The sequence below is a fragment of the Salmo salar genome, chromosome 03, assembly GCF_965601325.2.
Source record: "Salmo salar chromosome 03, fSalSal1, whole genome shotgun sequence".
NCBI classification, from domain to species: Eukaryota; Metazoa; Chordata; class Actinopteri; order Salmoniformes; family Salmonidae; genus Salmo; species Salmo salar.
The window spans coordinates 63,727,501-63,746,949 of record NC_138293.1 but is presented as its reverse complement, the minus strand read 5'-3'; the positions used below and the strand labels follow the sequence as shown (position 1 = coordinate 63,746,949).

General features: G+C 43.2%; 2 protein-coding genes across 3 annotated transcripts in view; one reads left to right on the top strand and one right to left on the bottom strand.

Moving 5' to 3' along the window:
* Positions 1–637: 637 nt before the first annotated feature.
* Positions 638–16,212, top strand: LOC106601139 (tubulin gamma-1 chain). The gene is made up of 11 exons (XM_014193100.3): positions 638–850; positions 1,026–1,138; positions 5,173–5,340; positions 5,538–5,606; positions 7,703–7,782; positions 8,068–8,194; positions 9,233–9,319; positions 10,871–11,020; positions 14,744–14,896; positions 15,166–15,327; positions 15,744–16,212. The coding sequence occupies exons 1-11, from the start codon at positions 802–804 to the stop codon at positions 15,939–15,941; spliced, it is 1,356 nt and encodes a 451-aa protein (XP_014048575.1). The 5' UTR covers positions 638–801; the 3' UTR covers positions 15,942–16,212.
* A 1,307-nt stretch (positions 16,213–17,519) lies between these two features.
* LOC106601140 (unconventional myosin-X) overlaps positions 17,520–19,449 on the bottom strand; it is a 55,254-nt gene continuing 53,324 nt past the window's right edge. For both annotated transcript variants that reach the window (XM_082973667.1, XM_082973668.1), the window contains exon 13: positions 17,520–19,449. This exon is cut by the window's right edge and continues 686 nt beyond it. The gene's annotated coding sequence lies outside the window, so the exon portion shown is untranslated.

Sequence of the window (19,449 nt, the reverse complement as noted above, 5' to 3'; positions counted from 1 at the left end):
CGCCCTCACTCACTTCCATTTCTCCTCCTGTCTTCGATCCGGCATACAGCTCCCTCTGCTAACACTTTCTACCATTCTTATTTAGTAACATAAATAGGCGTGAAAGGCACAGTTATATATGTGGAAAACGTCCTACACCCAGGGACAGGTGATTGCTGATTATTGTTGTTTGAAATTCAAATTTTATGGAGCCTTGCATGTAAATCTGTTGCGTCCTGCACAATGTCTGTGCAACATTGATGTTTCACTCTGGTCACACATAATGAAATAGCCAAATTTAAATACGATTTTAGAGATATGTAATTATATCCAGACAATTTCGAAAAAGTAAATAATTTATTTAATTGTAGTCACAGCAATTCACAGCAATTCTGCCAAACTATTTTATGTGTTCAACTATTTGTTGAATGCAGCCCTAAAATGTGAGCATGCAGGATTTGATAGAAGTTAGTAGGGGTCTTTTTATTTTCTTAGTAGTACAGGATTAGATAGGAGGGTTTAGTTTATCTTAATGTTTGGTTCTTTATTCATTATTCTCCAAACTGTGATTGACTACACTACCCAGTACAGTAGGTGGCGGCATGCCCCTATAACGTATGTTTGCTGAACGCCGTAATATTATAGAAGAAGAAGAAGAACGTGAGCCTGCGCACTGTCGAAATGTCGTTTGGCGTTGTGACTCCATTTATGCGGTATTTCGTGTTGTTTCCAAGAGGGAAGCAAGATTAATACAGTGGTCGGTTAGACAGCAGTCTCTCCGATTATAGACTTCGCTGGTAGGGGATCTACTAAAAGAGGAATATGCCCAGAGAAATCATAACACTTCAACTTGGCCAATGTGGAAACCAAAGTACGGTGAACTCTTTCCCTTGGTAGAAATTATTAGCTAGCTAGCACATATACCTAACGCTAGCAATGCTAGCCAACAGCTAGGCTAGTAGTAAAATAACAACTACTGGACATGCACGTATCATGCATGGGTTTGGTGTTATAATTAAATGCATCTTATTTCCTCTCTATTGCAGTTGGTTTTGAGTTTTGGAAACAACTCTGTGCAGAGCATGGCATCAGTCCGGAGGGGATTGTGGAGGAGTTCGCCACAGAGGGCACTGACAGGAAGGATGTCTTCTTCTATCAGGTATAGAACATTAGCTAGCTAGATCAGTGGGTCAGGTTCCTATCCCGGATATAGACCAATGGGGAGAGAGTACATCTAGGCATCGCATCTTATCACCTTGTATCTTTTTCAACCGTATTGGAGAAGTTCCAAGGTCCTTCCCCTCAAACCGTCTTCTCCAATGTGTTTTGAGAAGGAAACGAGAAGCAAGGATGTGAGGAATCAAGATAATATTAGCTGAGAAAGGGCGATAGACTAGAGGGAATCCTCGCCTCTCTGTCTATTGGTCCTGATGTGGGCTAGGCAGGTTGCCAGATTTGGCTTCAAACTAAAGTACTGCGCATGACAGTTATCCACTGACTACACAGACAGAGCAAGTTAAGTAAAGCTGAAAAAAGACAGATCTTCCAAAGGTGGTGGAGTGGCAATCTTTACCAAGGAACACCTTCAGTGCTCTGTTGTCTCCACCAAGTCTGTCCCCAAACAATTTGATTTGCTGTTTTTTAGCTTTAAACTTTCAAATAGCTCTTTGTTGACTGTTGCTGGGTGTTATCGTCCTCCATCAGCACCGGCCTCTACCCTACCTGCACCCTACCTGCCCTAAGCTCTCTCCTGGCCTCTTACACCAAGTCCTAAAGCAATGTGACTCCCTAAATCTTTCTCAGATTATTACCAATCTCACAAGGTATGACTCCAAACACCCAGAAAAGGCTACTCTCCTTGATGTTATCCTCACAAATAAACCTGATAGGTATCATTCTGCTGTTTTCTGTAATGACCTTAGTGATCACTGTTTTACAGCCTGTGTTTGTAATGGCTGCTCAGTGAAACGACCTGACTCTTGCTAAAAAACTTCTAATGAGCAAGCCTTCCTTCATGACCTGGCCTCTGTAAATTGGTATAGAATCTGCTTGATCCCCTCTGTCGAAGATGCTTGGACCTTCTTTTTTGATATTTTCAGTGGTATTGTTAACAAACATTCACCTATAAGGGAAAATGAGAATTAAAAACCAGTTCAGCCCTTGGTTTGACTGTGATCTTGTAGAGTTACTCCACCTCAAGAATTCCATTTGGCGAAAGGCTCGGCATACACATACTCAGGCTGACTGGCTCTCGTTCAGGCAAATGAGAAATAATTGCACTCAGGCTATCCGGAAGGCCAAAGTTAGTTACTTTAAGGAGAAGTTCTCTCTCTTTGGGTCTAACCCCAAGAACTTCTGGAAAATGGTTAAAGACCAGGATAATAAACCCTCCTCCTCACAGCTGCCCATGTCCCTTAATGTTGATGTGGTTGTTACTGACAAGGAGCACACGGCTGAGCTCTTTAATCACTTCATTAAGTCAGGATTCCTATTTGACTCTGCCATGCCTTCTTGCCCGTCAAACATTTCCTCATCTCCAACCACTTCTAATGCGATTAGCCCCGATGCTCCTCCCTATTTTTCCCCTGCAGACGGTCACTGAGTCCGAGGTGCTAAAGGAGCTCCTAAAACTTGACCCCCAAAACACATCTGGGTGAGATGGTTTAGACCCTTTCTTCTTTAAGGTTGCTGCCCCTATCGTTGCCTCCAACCTTTTTAACCTGTCTCTCCTTTCTGGGGAGGTTCCCATTGCTTGAAAGGCAGCCACGATGTGTCCTTTTATTTAAAGGGGGAGTTCATGCTGATCCTAACTGTTATACGCCAATTTCTATTTTGCCCTGTTTATCAATTGTGTTGGAAAAACGTGTCAATAATCAACTGACTGGCTTTCTTGATGTCTATAGTATTCTCTCTGATATGCAATCAGGCTTCCGCTCAGGTTATGGATGTGTCACTGCAACCTTAAAGGTCCTCGATGATGTCACCATTGCCCTTGATTCTAAGCAATGTTGTGCTGCTATTTTTATTGACTTGGCCAAAGCTTTTGATAAGGTAGACCATTCCATTCTTGTAGGCCGGCTAAGGAGTATTGGTGTCTCTAAGAGGTCTTTGGCCTGGTATGCTAACTACCTATCTCAAAGAGTGCGGTGTATAAAGTCAGAACATCTGTTGTCTCAGCTACTGCCTGTCACCAAGGCAGTACCCCAAGGGTCAATCCTAGGCCCCACGCTCTTTTCAATTTACATCAACAACATAGCTCAGGCAGTAGGAAGCTCTCTAATCCATTTATATGCAGATGATAGTCTTATACTCAGTTGGCCCGTCTCTGGATTTTGTGTTAAATGCTCTACAACAAAGCTTTCTCTGCCCTTTACCTTGTTATGAACACCTCCAGAACGAAGGTCATGCGGTTTGGTAAGAAGAATGCCCCTCTCCCCACAGGTGTGATTACTACCTCCTGAGGGTTTAGAGCTTGAGGTAGTCACCTCATACAAGTACTTGTGAGTATGGCTAGACGGTACACTGTCCTTCTCTCAGCACATATCAAAGCTGCAGGCTAAGGTTCAATCTAGACTTGGTTTCCTCTATCGTAATCGCTCCTCTTTCACCACAGCTGCCAAACTAACTCTGATTCTGATGACCATCCTACCCATGCTAGATTACAGAGATGTAATTTATAGATCGGCAGGTAAGGGTGCTCTCGAGCGGCTAGATGTTCTTTACCATTCGGCCATCAGATTTGCCACCAATGCTCCTTATAGGACACATCACTGCACTCTATACCCCTCTGTAAACTGGTCATCTCTGTATACCCGTCACAAGACCCACTGGTTGATGCTTATTTATAAAAAACCCTCTTAGGCCTCACTCCCTCCTATTTGAGATATCTACTGCAGCCGCCATTCTTCACATACAACACCCATTCTGCCAGTCACGTTCTGTTAAAGGTCCCCAAAGCACACATCCCTGGGTTGCTCCTCTTTTCAGTTCGCTGCAGCTAGCGACTGGAACGACCTGCCGCAAACACTCAAACTGGACAGTTTTATCTCTTCATTCAAAGACTCAATCATGGACACTCTTACTGACAGTTGTGGCTGCTTCGCATGATGTATTGTTGTCTCTACCTTCTTGCACTTTGTGCTGTTGTCTGTGCCCAATAATGTTTGTACCATGTATGGCTGCTGCCATGTTGTGTTGCTACCATGCTGTGTTGTTGTCTTAGGTCTCTCTTGATGTGGTGTGTCTCTTGTCGTGATGTGTATTTTGTCCTATATTTTTATTTTATATACAGTGAGGGGGAAAAAAGTATTTGATCCCCTGCTGATTTTGTACGTTTGCCCACTGACAAAGAAATGATCAGTCTATAATTTTAATGGTAGGTTTATTTGAACAGAAAGAGACAGAATAACAACAACAAAAAATCCAGAAAAACGCATGTCAAAAATGTTATAAATTGATTCGCATTTTAATGAGGGAAATAAGTACATTTACATTTTACATTTTAGTCATTTAGCAGATGCTCTTATCCAGAGCGACTTACAGTAGTGAATACATACATTTCATTTTCATTTCATGCATTTAAAAAAAAAAATTTTTTACTGGCCCCCCGTGGGAATCGAACCCACAACCCTGGTGTTGCACACACCATGCTCTACCAACTGAGCCACAGTATTTGACCCCTCTGCAAAACATGACTTAGTACTTGCCTTTTGGTAGGCCGTCATTGTAAATAACAATTTGTTCTTAACTTGCCTAGCTAAATAAAATATGTGGTGCAGCAGCTGCTGTATTGATGGCAAACGAAATAGACATGAAACATGCACCATGGACTGTACCATTATTCCCCACTAGATGGAGCAGTCTAATAATTTATGGCAGGCAGCATTCACCATCTTTCTGCGATCAAATGTTATTGGTCACATGCACATATTTAGCGGGTGTAGCGAAATGTTTGTGTTCCTAGCTCCAATACAAAAGTAAAATAATGGAATTAAGAATTATATAAATATTAGATTGAGCAATGTCGATGTGGCATTGACTAAAAAGCAGTAGAATAGAATATGAGATGATCTTTTTGGCCTCCCTGTGACATCAGGTCCTGTAGGTAGTCACCAGACTACTATTATTATTGTGTATGCTTTGCTTTCTGTGCATCAAGGAGGAGTAAGCCTTACGTCTCTCTATGGTCCACAGGCAGACGATGAACACTACATCCCCCGTGCTGTTTTGTTGGATCTGGAGCCCAGGGTGATCCACTCTATCCTCAACTCCCCCTACGCCAACCTGTACAACCCAGAGAACATCTACCTGTCGGAGCACGGAGGAGGTGCAGGGAACAACTGGGCCAGCGGATTCTCACAGGTGACTGTGGACCATGTTGTTGGTTGTAGCTGGACCAGAGGCTAAAGGACAGGGTCCATGTAGAGAACAAAAGCTTTAGCCTTGAGGCGAATAATGCATATTTAGTAGAAGTCTGGCTATGTTATTATTATAATTTCTTTGTAACTACATTCACCCAAATAACAATCTGGAATAATGCATGTCTTGTCGTTTTGCAGGGTGAGAAAATCCATGAGGAGATCTTCGATATCATCGACAGAGAGGCGGACGGCAGCGACAGCTTGGAGGCAAGCCCACTCTTTCTCAGTCTCTGATTGGTCCACAGAAAGTATGGGGTGAAAGCTAAGGAGTCAGCAGGCCTGAGTTTGGAAGCATACACACACTGCACTGACTGCATATCCCGCCTCACGTGAGGGGAACTTTGGAGGGAGAACCTGAAAATGGGAGGGGTCTATCCAGAATGAAACACTTCCTGATTCTCTCCATATGTCACTGACTGACGTGTGAAAGGAATATAGGTTTTTCTGTTCTTTTTTTCTCTTTCCCTTCAGTTGTGCTGTGGTGGAAAGCATGCTTTCTTTGGCGACTTATAATGAGTAACTTAATAGAGAGTACACATAAATTGGGAGCCCGCACATGTCATCTTAAAACTAGTAAATGCTCTGTTATTTCAAGCCTTTTTAAAAAACGTTCCTCAACTGCCAGCTGTAAGGTTGCTTCCCTTAAAACAACATGACTTTCCTCATAGAAGTCTGTGTAATTTCTGTTGCCCATACTCTTTATGACCCCACGTTATTATTTAGTGTATGTGGACATGCATTTGAGAGGGTGTGTGTGTGTGAGAGAGAGAGGGCGTGGCATGCCGTGTTGGGTGGTAATCACTGGACTGGAGTAGAAGGCAGGTATTACATGGCTGTCTAGGCGAAGGAGAGAGCCTATTTGTGGGGTTGGCCTGCCCTCCCACCTCCAGGCTGGGTGGAGAGTGAGAGGCATAAACACAGGTCGTATATACTGGCACAGTACAATAAGTACTACTTAACCTGATAGATGTAATCTAAAATGTAGATTTCTGCCTAAATAGACATACTCAAAAGTAACTATCATGAGAGGGCCATAAACAACTAGTAATGCTGCATACGCCAAGAAAGATAAAAATCTCACCTTTCTGGTATAAGTAGTTATACATTTCTGAGGTGTAGTCACTTTTGAGGTAACAAGCTCAAGTACATAGTAAAAATTTGATGAAAATATGAAATATACACTGAGTATACCAAACATTAGGAACACCTTCCTAATATTGAGTTGCCCTCAGAACAGCCTCGATTTGTCGGGGCATGGACTCTACAAGATGTTGGAAGCGTTCCACAGGGATGCTGGATGTCCTTTCGGTGGTGGACCATTCTTGATATACACGGGAAACTGTTGAGCGTGAAATCTTGACACAAACCGGTGAGCCTGCCAGCTACTGCCATACCCCTTTCAAAGGCACTTGTATTTTTTGTCTTGCCCTTTCACCCTCTGAATGGCACATATACAATCCATTTCTCAAGATTTAAAAATCCTTCTTTAACCTGCCTCCTCTCCTTCATCTATACTGATTGAAGTGGATTTAACACGTGGCATCAATAAGGGATCATAGCTTTCACCTGGATTTACCTCGTCAGTCTGTGTCATGGAAAGAGCAGGTGTTCATCATGTTTTGTACACTCAGTGTATGTGATGTAGTTCCTATTCAACAAAAGTTGATGAATGTGGCTTGAAATGACTGATATACTTTATAAATATAGTAACAATTAAATAATAAATCGACTAACTATATGATTTTACTTTCCTTTATAACTGTGAAATAGACATGATAATATTTAGTAACAGTACAAAATGACCTGGTTAAATAAAAAAATGTAAATAGTCATTTCATAGAACTAGACAGATAATATTCTGCCCTGCGTCCTCTGAGCAACGCACAGACGCCACTCAAATGCCTGCCGACTACATTACACCTTCATCAGCAGTGAGCACTAACTGATTTAGTCCGCCTGTGACCAAGAGAAAGTGGTTTGTTTCTACCTAGAGAAAGTGGTTTGTTTCTACCTAGAGAAAGTGGTTTGTTTCTACCTAGAGAAAGTGGTTTCAATTATACAAAATGCTTTTGTATTGTATTTTCATGTCAGGACTTTTAAATCCCTGTGTGACCATCACAATGAGATGAAACCCGCATCAATTGAAGTGTATGGGTATCAGCTGTCAGGAAATATGTGAGGGGTGGTGACGCACTGAGCCAGAGGAAATTAGTCATTTGTCTGGATCGGCCCAAACATTGGAGCCGTTTTAATCTTTTCACCCAGACCAGTAGAATTAAGATGGTTCTGTTTCTCTGTTGCAGGGTTTTGTCCTTTGTCATTCCATCGCTGGGGGAACTGGGTCCGGGCTGGGATCCTACCTGCTGGAGAGGCTCAATGACAGGTCTAAACACACACACACACACACACACACACACACACAAACAAGGAGGCTGAATTTCCACATCGAGATGAGGTGGTCTCTCTTTCTGTTTGACTGCTGTAAAGTTAGTAGGCTTATAATTTATGGAGCAGAAACACTCTCCTAATTGTAACCATAATTGTCCCAGCCTCCATTGGAGAGATAATATTCTCTCCCTGGGGGAACCTTTAGTTTTCCACTGTTGGATGTTTTTCTGTGACCTGGTGTGTGATACTTTTTAATGTTCTTCCTGTGCGTGTTGGCCAGGTACCCTAAGAAGCTGGTGCAGACCTACTCTGTGTTCCCTAACCAGGATGAGATGAGCGACGTGGTGGTGCAGCCCTACAACTCACTGCTCACACTCAAGAGGCTCACCCAGAACGCAGACTGTGTGGTGAGCAAGAAATACACACACATCTGCAGACCACACACACCCTCTCATCTGTGCTTTTTGCCTTCAGCTGGCTACCGTTGTGTGGGGAATAGACAAAAGGTTCTTTCCTGGAATCAAATCCATGCACGTAAACTCTGATGTTGCATGGTAATTGTTTTGAGAACGTCCCCTTGTGCCGTTAAAATGTGATGAAAAAAAACAGTTTCCGGTTCCCACACTTGTTGTTGTTGAAAGTTACAAACATCCTGTCCAAAATGGTACTGTTTCTTCATCCCCCAAAACACCACAGGATGGGGACAGACAAGTCTTATCGCTCCCCCCCACTCTCAACATGCTCAGTGTGGTGTCAAAAGCCATACCTGTCGCTCTGCCTCAGTCAAGCTCCATGGTCAAGTCTTAGAGAGAGAGAGAGGGAGGAAGTTGAACTAGGAGCCACAGGGCCTGTATATCATGAATAATGCTTTATGACCATCGCTGCCAGCCGGGCAACATGCTGTAACAGAAAGGGTTTCTTCCCTGGCTGCTGGTGTGTATGACTGGTAATGAGGCAGTGTTGGTGAACATTTTACTTCTCTGGATGATTACATCTTTGTTGCCTGGGATTGATGATTGTATTAGTTCCCGAGATGCTCTGACAGCCTAATGTTTCTCCTCTCCGATATCTACTTCCTCCTGCAGGAGTTTACGTAAGGGCCTCTACTCAGGCTTATTGGGTTAGCCCCCACAGCTAATAGAATCTATGTGGAGAAGAATTGGTTCCCCTGTTAGTGACGCACAGTGTGTGCCTCACTGCTTCAGTCTTCACACAGCAGCACACTGTCTACTCTGCTTTACCCATCAAGACTGACTGGAGGATTGTATCAAAGCCCATTGTTAACTAGTCTCTACCACACAGCATCTTTCTCTTGCCTCTCACTTTCCCCTAATTCTAAAGTCAAACCTCCCCCATTGCTGTCTTTCTGTGGAAATCTCAATCTTCTGACCTCACGTCTACACATCCCTCTCATTCTGTTTCTCTTTTCGACTTGTGTGTGTCAGGTGGTACTGGACAACACTGCTCTGAACCGCATCGCCACCGACAGGCTGCACATCCAGAACCCCTCCTTCTCCCAGATCAACCAGCTGGTGAGTGATTGACACATGCCACTCAGGTGCAAGCTCCACCTCCTTCCCTAATGGTGTTCTCAATATCCAGGTTCTAGATCCCCAGACTCCTGAGAGGAGAAAGTGTTTCTATACAGAGGCGTTTTGATAGCCTGGTCCCAGATCTGTTTGTGCGGTCTTGCCAAGTCGGTACTACGGCACAAACTGAACTGGGACCAGGCTACTGTTTATAGCCTACTGACCGTGACCCAGAAATGATTAGGCGAATACAGAGAGAGTGTATGGGTGAAGTAAACCTCACACTGTTTGTCAGAATGTCCTGAGGATTAAACAAACTAGTTAGACTAGTTACTCCTCATGCTTTAACTGTCAAACCGGATCTCACACTCCCTAGCAATTATTGTTGAATGAACACCCAGTGATTGTTTAAAAAAACTACTTGCGGTCAAATATGTCTATATCCCTAGGGCTGTGGCGGTCATGGAATTTGAATGACTTATTGGCCACACAAATGAACACGGACACTGTAATAACCGGTCAAATGTTATATTATTATTTTTATTTCTTTTTCTTTTTTTTTCTTCCTCTCTGCTCCTGACTGCATGTGCTGCCATAGAAATAGAACGGGCGTCCCCATTCGCTATTGCGAGTGTACCCATAGGAACAAAGGAGGAAGTAAAAGAAGGAATTAAAAGCAGGAAGTGTACCCATCAAAATGTGCTGTGATTTGTTGATTCAACTCAACTGATATTACATAAAATGCATTCCATTGCATGAGCCACATCAGTTAAAATCATTTGAATGAACATTCTACATTACCATGGAAATGATTGTATCGCAATACCAGGCAGCCGTTGCGAGTGTACCCATGAGTTTACCAGTCAAATTGCCAGGGTTAGAGGTGCCAGGTCTGTTCTATTCATTATATTTCTATGTGTGCTGCTGCAGGGAGGGGGACACTGTCTAGGCAACACCTTGCTTGTTTCAGCAAGGAACAGCAGTTTCATCACGTTGTTAAGATTCCATGTTACTGCACAAACGGACTCAGCCTCACGAATGCCCGGCAATTCTGTCTTCAGTCAGCTGTTCATTCCAACCCCAAAAAATATTTCAACGGTTATGCCGGTTATTTATTTTCACGACAGTCTTCATCCATAACTGTCGTTTATACAGTAATTGTGCCAGCCCTATATACCCCTCTCTAGATAACGTAAGCTAACCTTCTAACCATACAATCTCCTATGCCATATCTTTTTTTAAACATAAAATACTGTAAAAATACTAGCAAATGTATACAAATGTAAATAAGGTTTGAAACTATTATATTTTAGTAAAATATTATATCTATTTGGGCTTTTTGCAGTCTACAAATGATTTGTAACTATTTTCCGGCTCCCTGACCATCCACTCATGAAAAAATAGTCCCGGGGCTGAATCTAGGTGATGATTCCTGTCATATAGGCTGCATTTCTTATGATCACTCCTGGTGATTGCCCGACAGAAATTGACAAGATTACGGAAATAAAACAGCCACAAGTAATTATGACAACGAAAGGTTGTTTCTCTCCACAGGTTTCCACCATCATGTCAGCCAGCACAACCACCCTGCGTTACCCTGGATACATGAACAACGACCTGATTGGTCTGATCGCCTCTCTCATCCCCACACCCCGCCTTCACTTCCTGATGACTGGCTACACACCGCTCACCACTGACCAATCGGTAAGTAGTTCTCAGTGACCGCGTAGTACGTCTTGGTGCTTTCAAGACAGCTGGGAACTCTGAAAAAAATCAATAAGTCAGTGATCTTCAGGTCTGAAAGTTGGAGCTCTATAAAGATGCCTGAGTTTCTGACTTGGAGTTGCGAGTTGGATGACTGTTCAAAAAAATGAAACCCAGTTGGCGCTCATTTCTTTTCCTGAGTTCCCAGTTTTTTTTAACACACTGAAGTCTTTGTCAAACTTATTTCTATTATTATTCTTCTGCATGCTACTCTTACACGATTTAAGCTAGAAATGCCATTCAAACTTTAAAATGTGAAGACTGGTCTGGAATAGTGTGCTTGCGTACAACTTTTTAAAACTATTTATACTTTTGAAACTATGCATTCAATCACTTTAATGGGACATTGTAATACAATGCAACTTTTGACAAAAATGTTGACCTATTTTGACCACTTTGCCAACAACTTTGACAAAAAGTTAGTGTGGACTAGAAAGGTCTCGAATTTGTGATTTGATTTACCAATCTCTTTCACCACTTAAGCTATTAACTGCAAACCAACGCTGAGATGTTTAGACTGACCCTACTTAGACTGCTTGTCAAAAGATTTGATACTATATATACTTTTTAAACTATAACCATTGTAAAATGTGCATAAATTAACATGGGTTTGAACGAGAGCCGTAAGAATAGAGGTAGCCATTCAGTGGTCCTGCTGCTTGGCCAATTAAGCTACAAGACCAACTTAAACAATTCTGGCTATCTTAACTATCCTATTCTTTCAAAGTATTATCAACTATAACTATACATATTTGCATAAAATAACTATCCAACTGGCTTCATCAATAAGTGCATCGACGACGACGTCGTTCCCATTGATTACAGGCAACATCCGCACTGAGCTAAAGGCTAGAGCTGCCGCTTTAAAGGAGTGGGACTCTAACCCGGAAGCTTATAAGAAATCCCGCTATGCCCTCCGACGAACCATCAAACAGGCAAAGCGTCAATTCAGGACGAAGATCGAATCGTACTACACCGGCTCCGACGCTCGTCGGATGTGGCAGGGCTTGCAAACTATTACAGACTACAAAGGGAAGCACAGCCGAGAGCTGCCCAGTGACACGAGCCTACCAGATGAGCTAAATTACTCTATGCTCGCTTTGAGGCAAGTAACACTGAAACATGCATGAGAGCATCAGCTGTTCCGGACGACTGTGTGATCACGGTCTCTGCAGCCGATGTGAGTAAGACCTTTAAACAGGTCAGCATTCAGGACTTGTACTCCGAGCATGCGCTGACCAACTGGCAATTGTCTTCACTGACATTTTCAACCTCTCCCTGTCCGAGTCTGTAATACCAACATGTTTCAAGCAGACCACCATAGTCCCTGTGCCAAAGAACACTAAGGTAACTTACCTAAATGACTACCGACCCGTAGCACTCACATCTGTAGCCATGAAATGCTTTGAAAGGCTGGTCATGGCTCACATCAACACCATTATCCCAGAAACCCTAGACCCACTCCAATTTGCATACAGACCCAACAGATCCACAGATGATGCAATCTCTATTGCACTCCACACTGCCCTTTCCAACCTGGACAAAAGGAACACCTATGTGAGAATGCTATTCATTGACTACAGTTCAGCGTTCAACACCATAGTGCCCTCAAAGCTCAGGACCCTGGGACTTAACACCTCCCTCTGCAACTGGATTCTGGACGGGCCGCCCCCAGGTGGTAAGGGTAGGTAACATCCGCCAAACTGATGCTCCACATGATGCTGATGCTCCACATGTGGGCCCCTCAGGTGTGCGTGTTCAGTCCTCTCCTGTACTCCCTGTTCACTCATGACTGCACAGCCAGGCACGACTCCAACACCATCATTAAATTTGCCGATGACACAACAGTGGTAGGCCTGATCAATGACAAGACAGCCTATAGGGAGGTCAGAGACCTGACCGTGTGGTGCAAGAACAACAACCTCTCCATCAACGTGATCAAGACAAAGGAGATGATTTGTGGACTACAGGAAAAGGAGGACCGAGCACGCCCCCATTCTCATCGACGGGGCTGTAGTGGAGCAGGTTGAGAGCTTCAAGTTCCTTGGCGTCCACATCACCAACAAACTAACATGGTCCAAGCACACCAAAACAGTTGTGAAGAGGACATGACAAAACCCTCAGGAGACTGGAAAGATTTGACATGGGTCCTCAGATCCTCAAAAGTTTCTACAGCTGCACCATCGAGAGCATCCTGATGGGTTGCATCACTGCCTGGTATGGCAACTGCTTGGTCTCCGACCGCAAGGCACTACAGAGGGTAGTGCGTACGGCCCAGTACATCACCGGGGTCAAGCTTCCTGCCATCCAGGACGTCTATACCAGGCGGTGTCAGAGGAACGCGCTAAAAATTGTCAGACTCTAGCCACCCTAGTTGTGAACTGTTCTCTCTGTTACCGTAGAGTACGAGAAAGTATGGATTTACACTCAGGCACCAGAGTATCTATGCATAGTCACTTTAATAACTCTACATGTACATATTACCTGGACTAACCGGTGCCACTGCACATTGACTCTATACCGGTACCCCCTGTATATAGCCTCGCTGTTGTTATTTTACTGCTGCTCTTTAATGATTTGTTTTATTTCTTACCAAAAAAAAGTATTTTTCTTAACTACATTGTTGGTTAAGGGCTTGTAAGTAAGCATTTCACTGTTGTATTCGGCGCATGTGACAAATATAATTTGATGTGATTTGAACAGTAACTATTGAACCATTCAAGCTAGAGACACCAAACCAACTTTCACATGTTCAGGATATCCTAACTTTTCATTTAGCTACTTGTTCAACTATAACCAGTCCCCAACATTACTACTGCAGACACTACCACTGCTATAATGTTTTTCAAAACCATACATACTCTAAAACAAGCTAGCAAGCACACCACATTTTCTTCAGGAAATGTACTTTTCAGATTTCACTGTTAGTTGGTTTATTAGAACTACAGCTAGCTATTCGTAGGTCTAGATACAAACCTGTTCTACATAGTTCAACTACCATCAAAATACTTTTAAAGAGCTGTCATCACTAGATGCACCATCATATTTATTTCCCCCAGTAATAGCCTAGAACTTTCTAATCGTTACATCATCATTCACCTAAAATCCAACTTAATTTATACTGAATGTTTTACAAAAGTAAATTGTACATCTTTTTATCTGAAACCCAGTTGCTTTGCTTTCCTAAGAGTGTTGTCCACCTGCTCCTGTTTTTGTTCCCATATTCTGACAGAAGACCATTTTGTCTTGTGTTTCTTTTAGTTTTCACACTCAACTGTAGTTTAGACATTTTTGTGATCGAACTGCCCCACAATCCAAAGTGATAGACTACCATGTCAACTATATCAAAGTACCAATTAATAATCAGACCAAATATTTTATTGCATTTAACTTTGACTATATGTAACTGCTTTGCTTTAAATAGTAAAGTAAAGCTTTTTTAAACTACTACCACTACCACAAAAATACTTTTAAAGAGTTAAAGCAAGTCCCACCAATTGTACTAGTTTAGTTTAATCTCTGTTCTTGAAAACACAGATCTTGACTGTGTTATCCAAGTATCTGCCGATTCATCTTCTTTTAAAAACTTTTGGTGAACAAAGCATTCCAGTTGTATATGAATATGCGTGCTTATACATGCCCTCTCCTTTGTTTCTCTCCCAGGTGGCCAGTGTGAGGAAGACCACAGTGCTGGATGTGATGCGGAGGCTGCTGCAGCCGAAGAATGTCATGGTGTCCACGGGCAGGGACAGACAGACCAACCACTGCTACATTGCCATCCTCAACATCATCCAGGGAGAGGTGGACCCCACCCAGGTGTGTGTGTGTATATTTCGCATGAGAATGTGTGCTAGCGCAGTGGGGGTTTTTTTATTTAAAAAAATATATATTTAAAAAATATTGTCTAATCAAAGTGATGTCCTTAACTACGGATGACATTAAAAATAAAGTTATGAAGGAGATGGCTGAAGACCAAGTGGATATTGTAATGGCCTCGTGGTGGTGTGTTAAACATATTGGTCCAAATGTTATAGCAATATCAATACTTTCCAGAAATTGATATAATCCTGTTTGTGTGAGTGCAGGTCCACAAAAGCCTGCAGAGGATCCGGGAGCGTAAGCTGGCCAGTTTTATCCCCTGGGGTCCAGCCAGCATCCAGGTGGCTTTGTCCAGGAAGTCCCCGTACCTACCTTCCGCCCACCGCGTCAGCGGCCTGATGATGGCCAATCACACCAGCATCTCCTGTGTAAGCTCCGCCCCTCATTCTCATTACTTGGGAGTAGGTTGGCTACTTGGAGTAGGTTGGCTACTGGCTACTTGGAGTAGGTTGGCTACTTGGAGTAGGTTGGCTACTGGCTACTTGGAGTATGTTGGCTACTGGCTACTTGGAGTAGGTTGGCTACTTGGAGTAGGTTGGCTACTTGGGAGTAGGGTGCCTTGTGCAAAAATATTTTGTAAGGAGACAAAACTATAATCCTTAGCTAACATTTCAATGGCAAAACACTTCATGGGTTGGTGATAAAATGTGAAGAGTCTTTTTGGTATCCTCCTAACCCACAGTCAGTGACTGAGGGAGTGGGCAGGAAGTGACTAATATGAGGTATATGTAGTGAATTCACTGCTACAAGTTCACTGGATGCCTCTTCTCTTCCTCCGTTGCAGCTGTTCGAGCGGACTTGCAAGCAGTACGACAAACTGCGAAAGCGCGAGGCTTTCTTGGAGCAGTTCCGCAAGGAGGACATCTTCAAGGAAAACTTTGACGAGCTGGACAACTCCCGTGAGGTGGTGCAGCAGCTCATCGACGAGTACAGTGCTGCCACGCGGCCCGACTACATCTCCTGGGGAACTCAGGAGCAGTGAGGACAGATGGGATATACACCCCTTTCACATGACATGGGTCCCTCCCTCTGACACCCCTGTCACATAACATGGGTCTGGTCCCCCTCTACAGCCCAACCAGGGAAAGATGGGGCTGAGTTAGTTGCCTCCTGTGCCATCCCTATGGAGGAAAGTGTTAAAGTTCATTCCTGCTGCTTTTCTTCCCTCTTCTGTCCTTAAGCTCTGTTTGGGAGTTAAACCAACGCTTCAATCTGTGTGCCTGTATCCAATCCCCACTGATGGTTATGAATAGTAGTGAATGACTAGTCTTCTCTGTCTCTCTCTCATGCAGGATTCCAAAATGACCCCTACCACTAGACACTTCATAGATAGTAGATCTCAAAGGATCAGATGGGTATCAGCTCCATCTTGTTCTCTGACAGGTGGAATGTATGATATTGTGCCCAGTGGGTATGAGTTAGAGGTTGATGTGGAATTTTACATCACTCTTTTTCTATCCTCTCTTCCTGTTCTTGTTGCCGTCAGCAGAACTCGTAGCCTTGTTTGGCACTATTTTTATACTGTATAGTACTACTCTGCTTTTGTGCTGTTCCTTTTGCTGTCACACAGACTAACATACCAGCTGGAGAAACACTCCAGCGTTCTTGAATGGGGAACAGAATAAAATGCTTGGTGTGACTTTGTCTTCGTACATTTCTGAAAAGTTTGACACCAGAGCCCATGATAATCAAGCTCTGACAGGATCGTCAAGTCAATAGGCCTCAGATCAGTTGCTGCTGTCCAGTATGTACTTAACCAAAACGTCTGTTTCATAAGTATGGCAATGGTCATTGTTCTAAAATTTGATCTATTACATTGTTATTGCAGAGGACAGCCTACTTCTCTATTCTGGTGCCTGAGTGTAAACCCATACTGTCTTTTACTCTACGTAAATCAAGAAGCTTGTTAAATTGCATAGCCTCTACAGTTTTCCTTTTTTTGTAGCCATCCCAATGTATATACTTTTCATGTTGAGCTTTGTTGTGAAAATAAAAAAAAAGAATTCTATGAGAATATTCTTCATTGCCATTGGTGGACTTAAGTGTGAGTTGTATGCTGCTGTTCATATAAATAATTGTAATACTTTTAGGATAAAGTGGTATTTGTTCATTACTGCATTATGAAGTACAATCACTGACATGCAGTCCTTAGAAGTTAGTCTTTGAAGCAGGCATTTTCAGAATACTAAACTTTTCAAGGGTCCACAAAATAATGCTAGATAAAGCTTTACAACTCACCTGGAGAGTCTGTGTGCTAATACCCCCCCCCCCCCCCCCTCCCCCATCAAATTCTACTACGCTACTTCAGGCCTCATTACCAGAAAGAAATGCAGGCTCACTCAGCGATGCCTGCTCGGTCAAGCAGGTCAAGTCCATTGTGTCAACCTAAGACGCTGACTGTTCAGAAGGAGAGATTTTAGAAATCTGTCTGGTCGCTGGCGCCAAAATCCATCCCCTCTGCCAGGCAGCTCAGGTTGAGAACCAAACTGGACTGTAACTAGGACATCAATGAGTGGCTTTGTTTTTCAGTGATACTTAGCCTTAAAACAATAACAAACAGTATGGTACAATGGTGCTGCTTTTTAATTCATTACATACTCTTTATAGTTTCATTATTGCACATCCAAGTTAGTTAAAAAAAAACAATAGTGCAATTAACTATACACACATTACATACAGAAGGTACCATGCGGTGTACAAACAAGCTTTAAACAAAGCGAGCTTTAGGTTGGACTCTGTCTTCCTTTTCATAGTTACACGGAGGGAGGGATCTCAGAGACCGTGAGCGTAGCTGCCTGCAGCTGCAGTATAAAAAGCGACGGCTTGACTGGACAGTGACTGCCTGCATATCGTATGGGCAGGAGGCAGGGCTGGCTGTGCCATGGTGGGTCCTTCCTCCTGAGGAAGACCAAGTCTGGCTGCCAGGTTCAGGGGCAGGCGGGTTAGGGAAAATGAAATCCCACCACCGCCTGGGCTCCTAATAGTATTACAACATAACTCAAACTTATATTGGTCTAAATGACGTTGGGGTGTAACATTTGAGGTGCAACTATCTAACATCTGGGTATATTCTCTGGAAAAAGCTTAAAGCAGAACTTATCTTTGGTCCATGCTCAAAACACAACTTTTTGGTTACTTTAATGAACTTGGACAAAGTCTACCAGCCAAGTAGTGAACACAGACAGGCAATGTGCTGTGGTTTCGTGGCAATAAGGTAGCTTAGGGCTTTATTCAATCTGTGTTGCTGAAGCGTTACAGACTGCGCGATAGAAAAGTCATTTCCAATTGAGTGGACTTATGCAGCGTTTACCGTGAATGCAGTCTCCGCTAATGCGGGAACATTGCTTTTACATTTCAATCACGCTGTAACGCTGAACTTCCACGATACGGATTGAATAGAGCCCTTAAGCTATATAGGATCACATGGCTGATCAGTACAGTGACCTAATGGATCTAGACGAGACATTAAGGGGATCATTTCAAAGCCATACTAAAAACAACACAAAAACAGCTAGGTCCTCATTTAAGACATACAAAATGGATGAAATGGAGAAAAAAAACAACACAAACAATGTGTCACAAAGTGTGTACATAAATAATACTAAGAACGCATCAATAGTCAGGACAGCATTGGTTCTGTATGTAGGCACAGCAGAGAAAAGACAGGGGTCTGCAGTGTGGTTGTGATGGTCCATGTTACTGGCTGGGGGTTAGGTGAGTTCATCAATTCTTCAGAGTGCGGACTTAAAACAGCTATCTAATTTCCATCCACACCGAATATGTTCCCCCACTGAAACAGAGACTGGGAAATAACAGTTCCACCCTTAAATTGTAGGTATAGGCCTAGATATAAGATCAATGTTGGATCACTTAACTATTAAAAATGAACAGACAAGACATTTAAAATGCTCCTATCAAGTGTTAGCCAAGTGTTAGCCATAGTTTCATGTTGGGGTGATAGCTCGGCCAAGCAGCAAGTTGACAAAAGGGGGGAAATCAGAGTGTTTGGTAGAAACAACAGACAAGTCATAGCCCAAGATCCTGTAGTTTCTGTTACACAGCATTAGGCTGGATCCTTTATAACATCTCGTCCAATCACAGTGTCCCATCCTGTAGTCTCGTCCAATCAAAGTGTCCCATCCAGTAGTCTCTCCCACCCAGCTGACGGTACCAGCAGGAGCAGTTCTGTCCATGACAGCCAGAGTGACTTACTGAGCTCCATCATCTGGTTCCAGTTCAAGTTCACACGGCTTGCTACATCAACAGTTCTAGGTAATGCAAGCCTGGCTGGGGTCTTTATGAAAACAGACCCTTTCAGAGTGTGTGTGTGAGAGAGAGAGAGAGAGAGAGAGAGGAGGTGGAAGTGTGGGTGTGAGTCAGTCAGTCTGATTCCACCCCCCCCCCCCTTCTATTGCATGAGGGATATTCTAGGAAAGGCCGATAATCTTCTAGGAAAGGCAGAGCACGACATGTAGAACAACATAGCAGAG

Bases quoted from the DNA above. Each gene is read 5' to 3' on its own strand.
- LOC106601139 (XM_014193100.3), top strand. From the start codon at position 802: ATGCCCAGAGAAATCATAACACTTCAACTTGGCCAATGTGGAAACCAA. The intron at 9,320-10,870 runs GTGAGTGATTGA...TTCTCTCCACAG, and splicing joins TCTCCCAGATCAACCAGCTG to GTTTCCACCATCATGTCAGC. The intron at 11,021-14,743 runs GTAAGTAGTTCT...TTTCTCTCCCAG, and splicing joins CGCTCACCACTGACCAATCG to GTGGCCAGTGTGAGGAAGAC.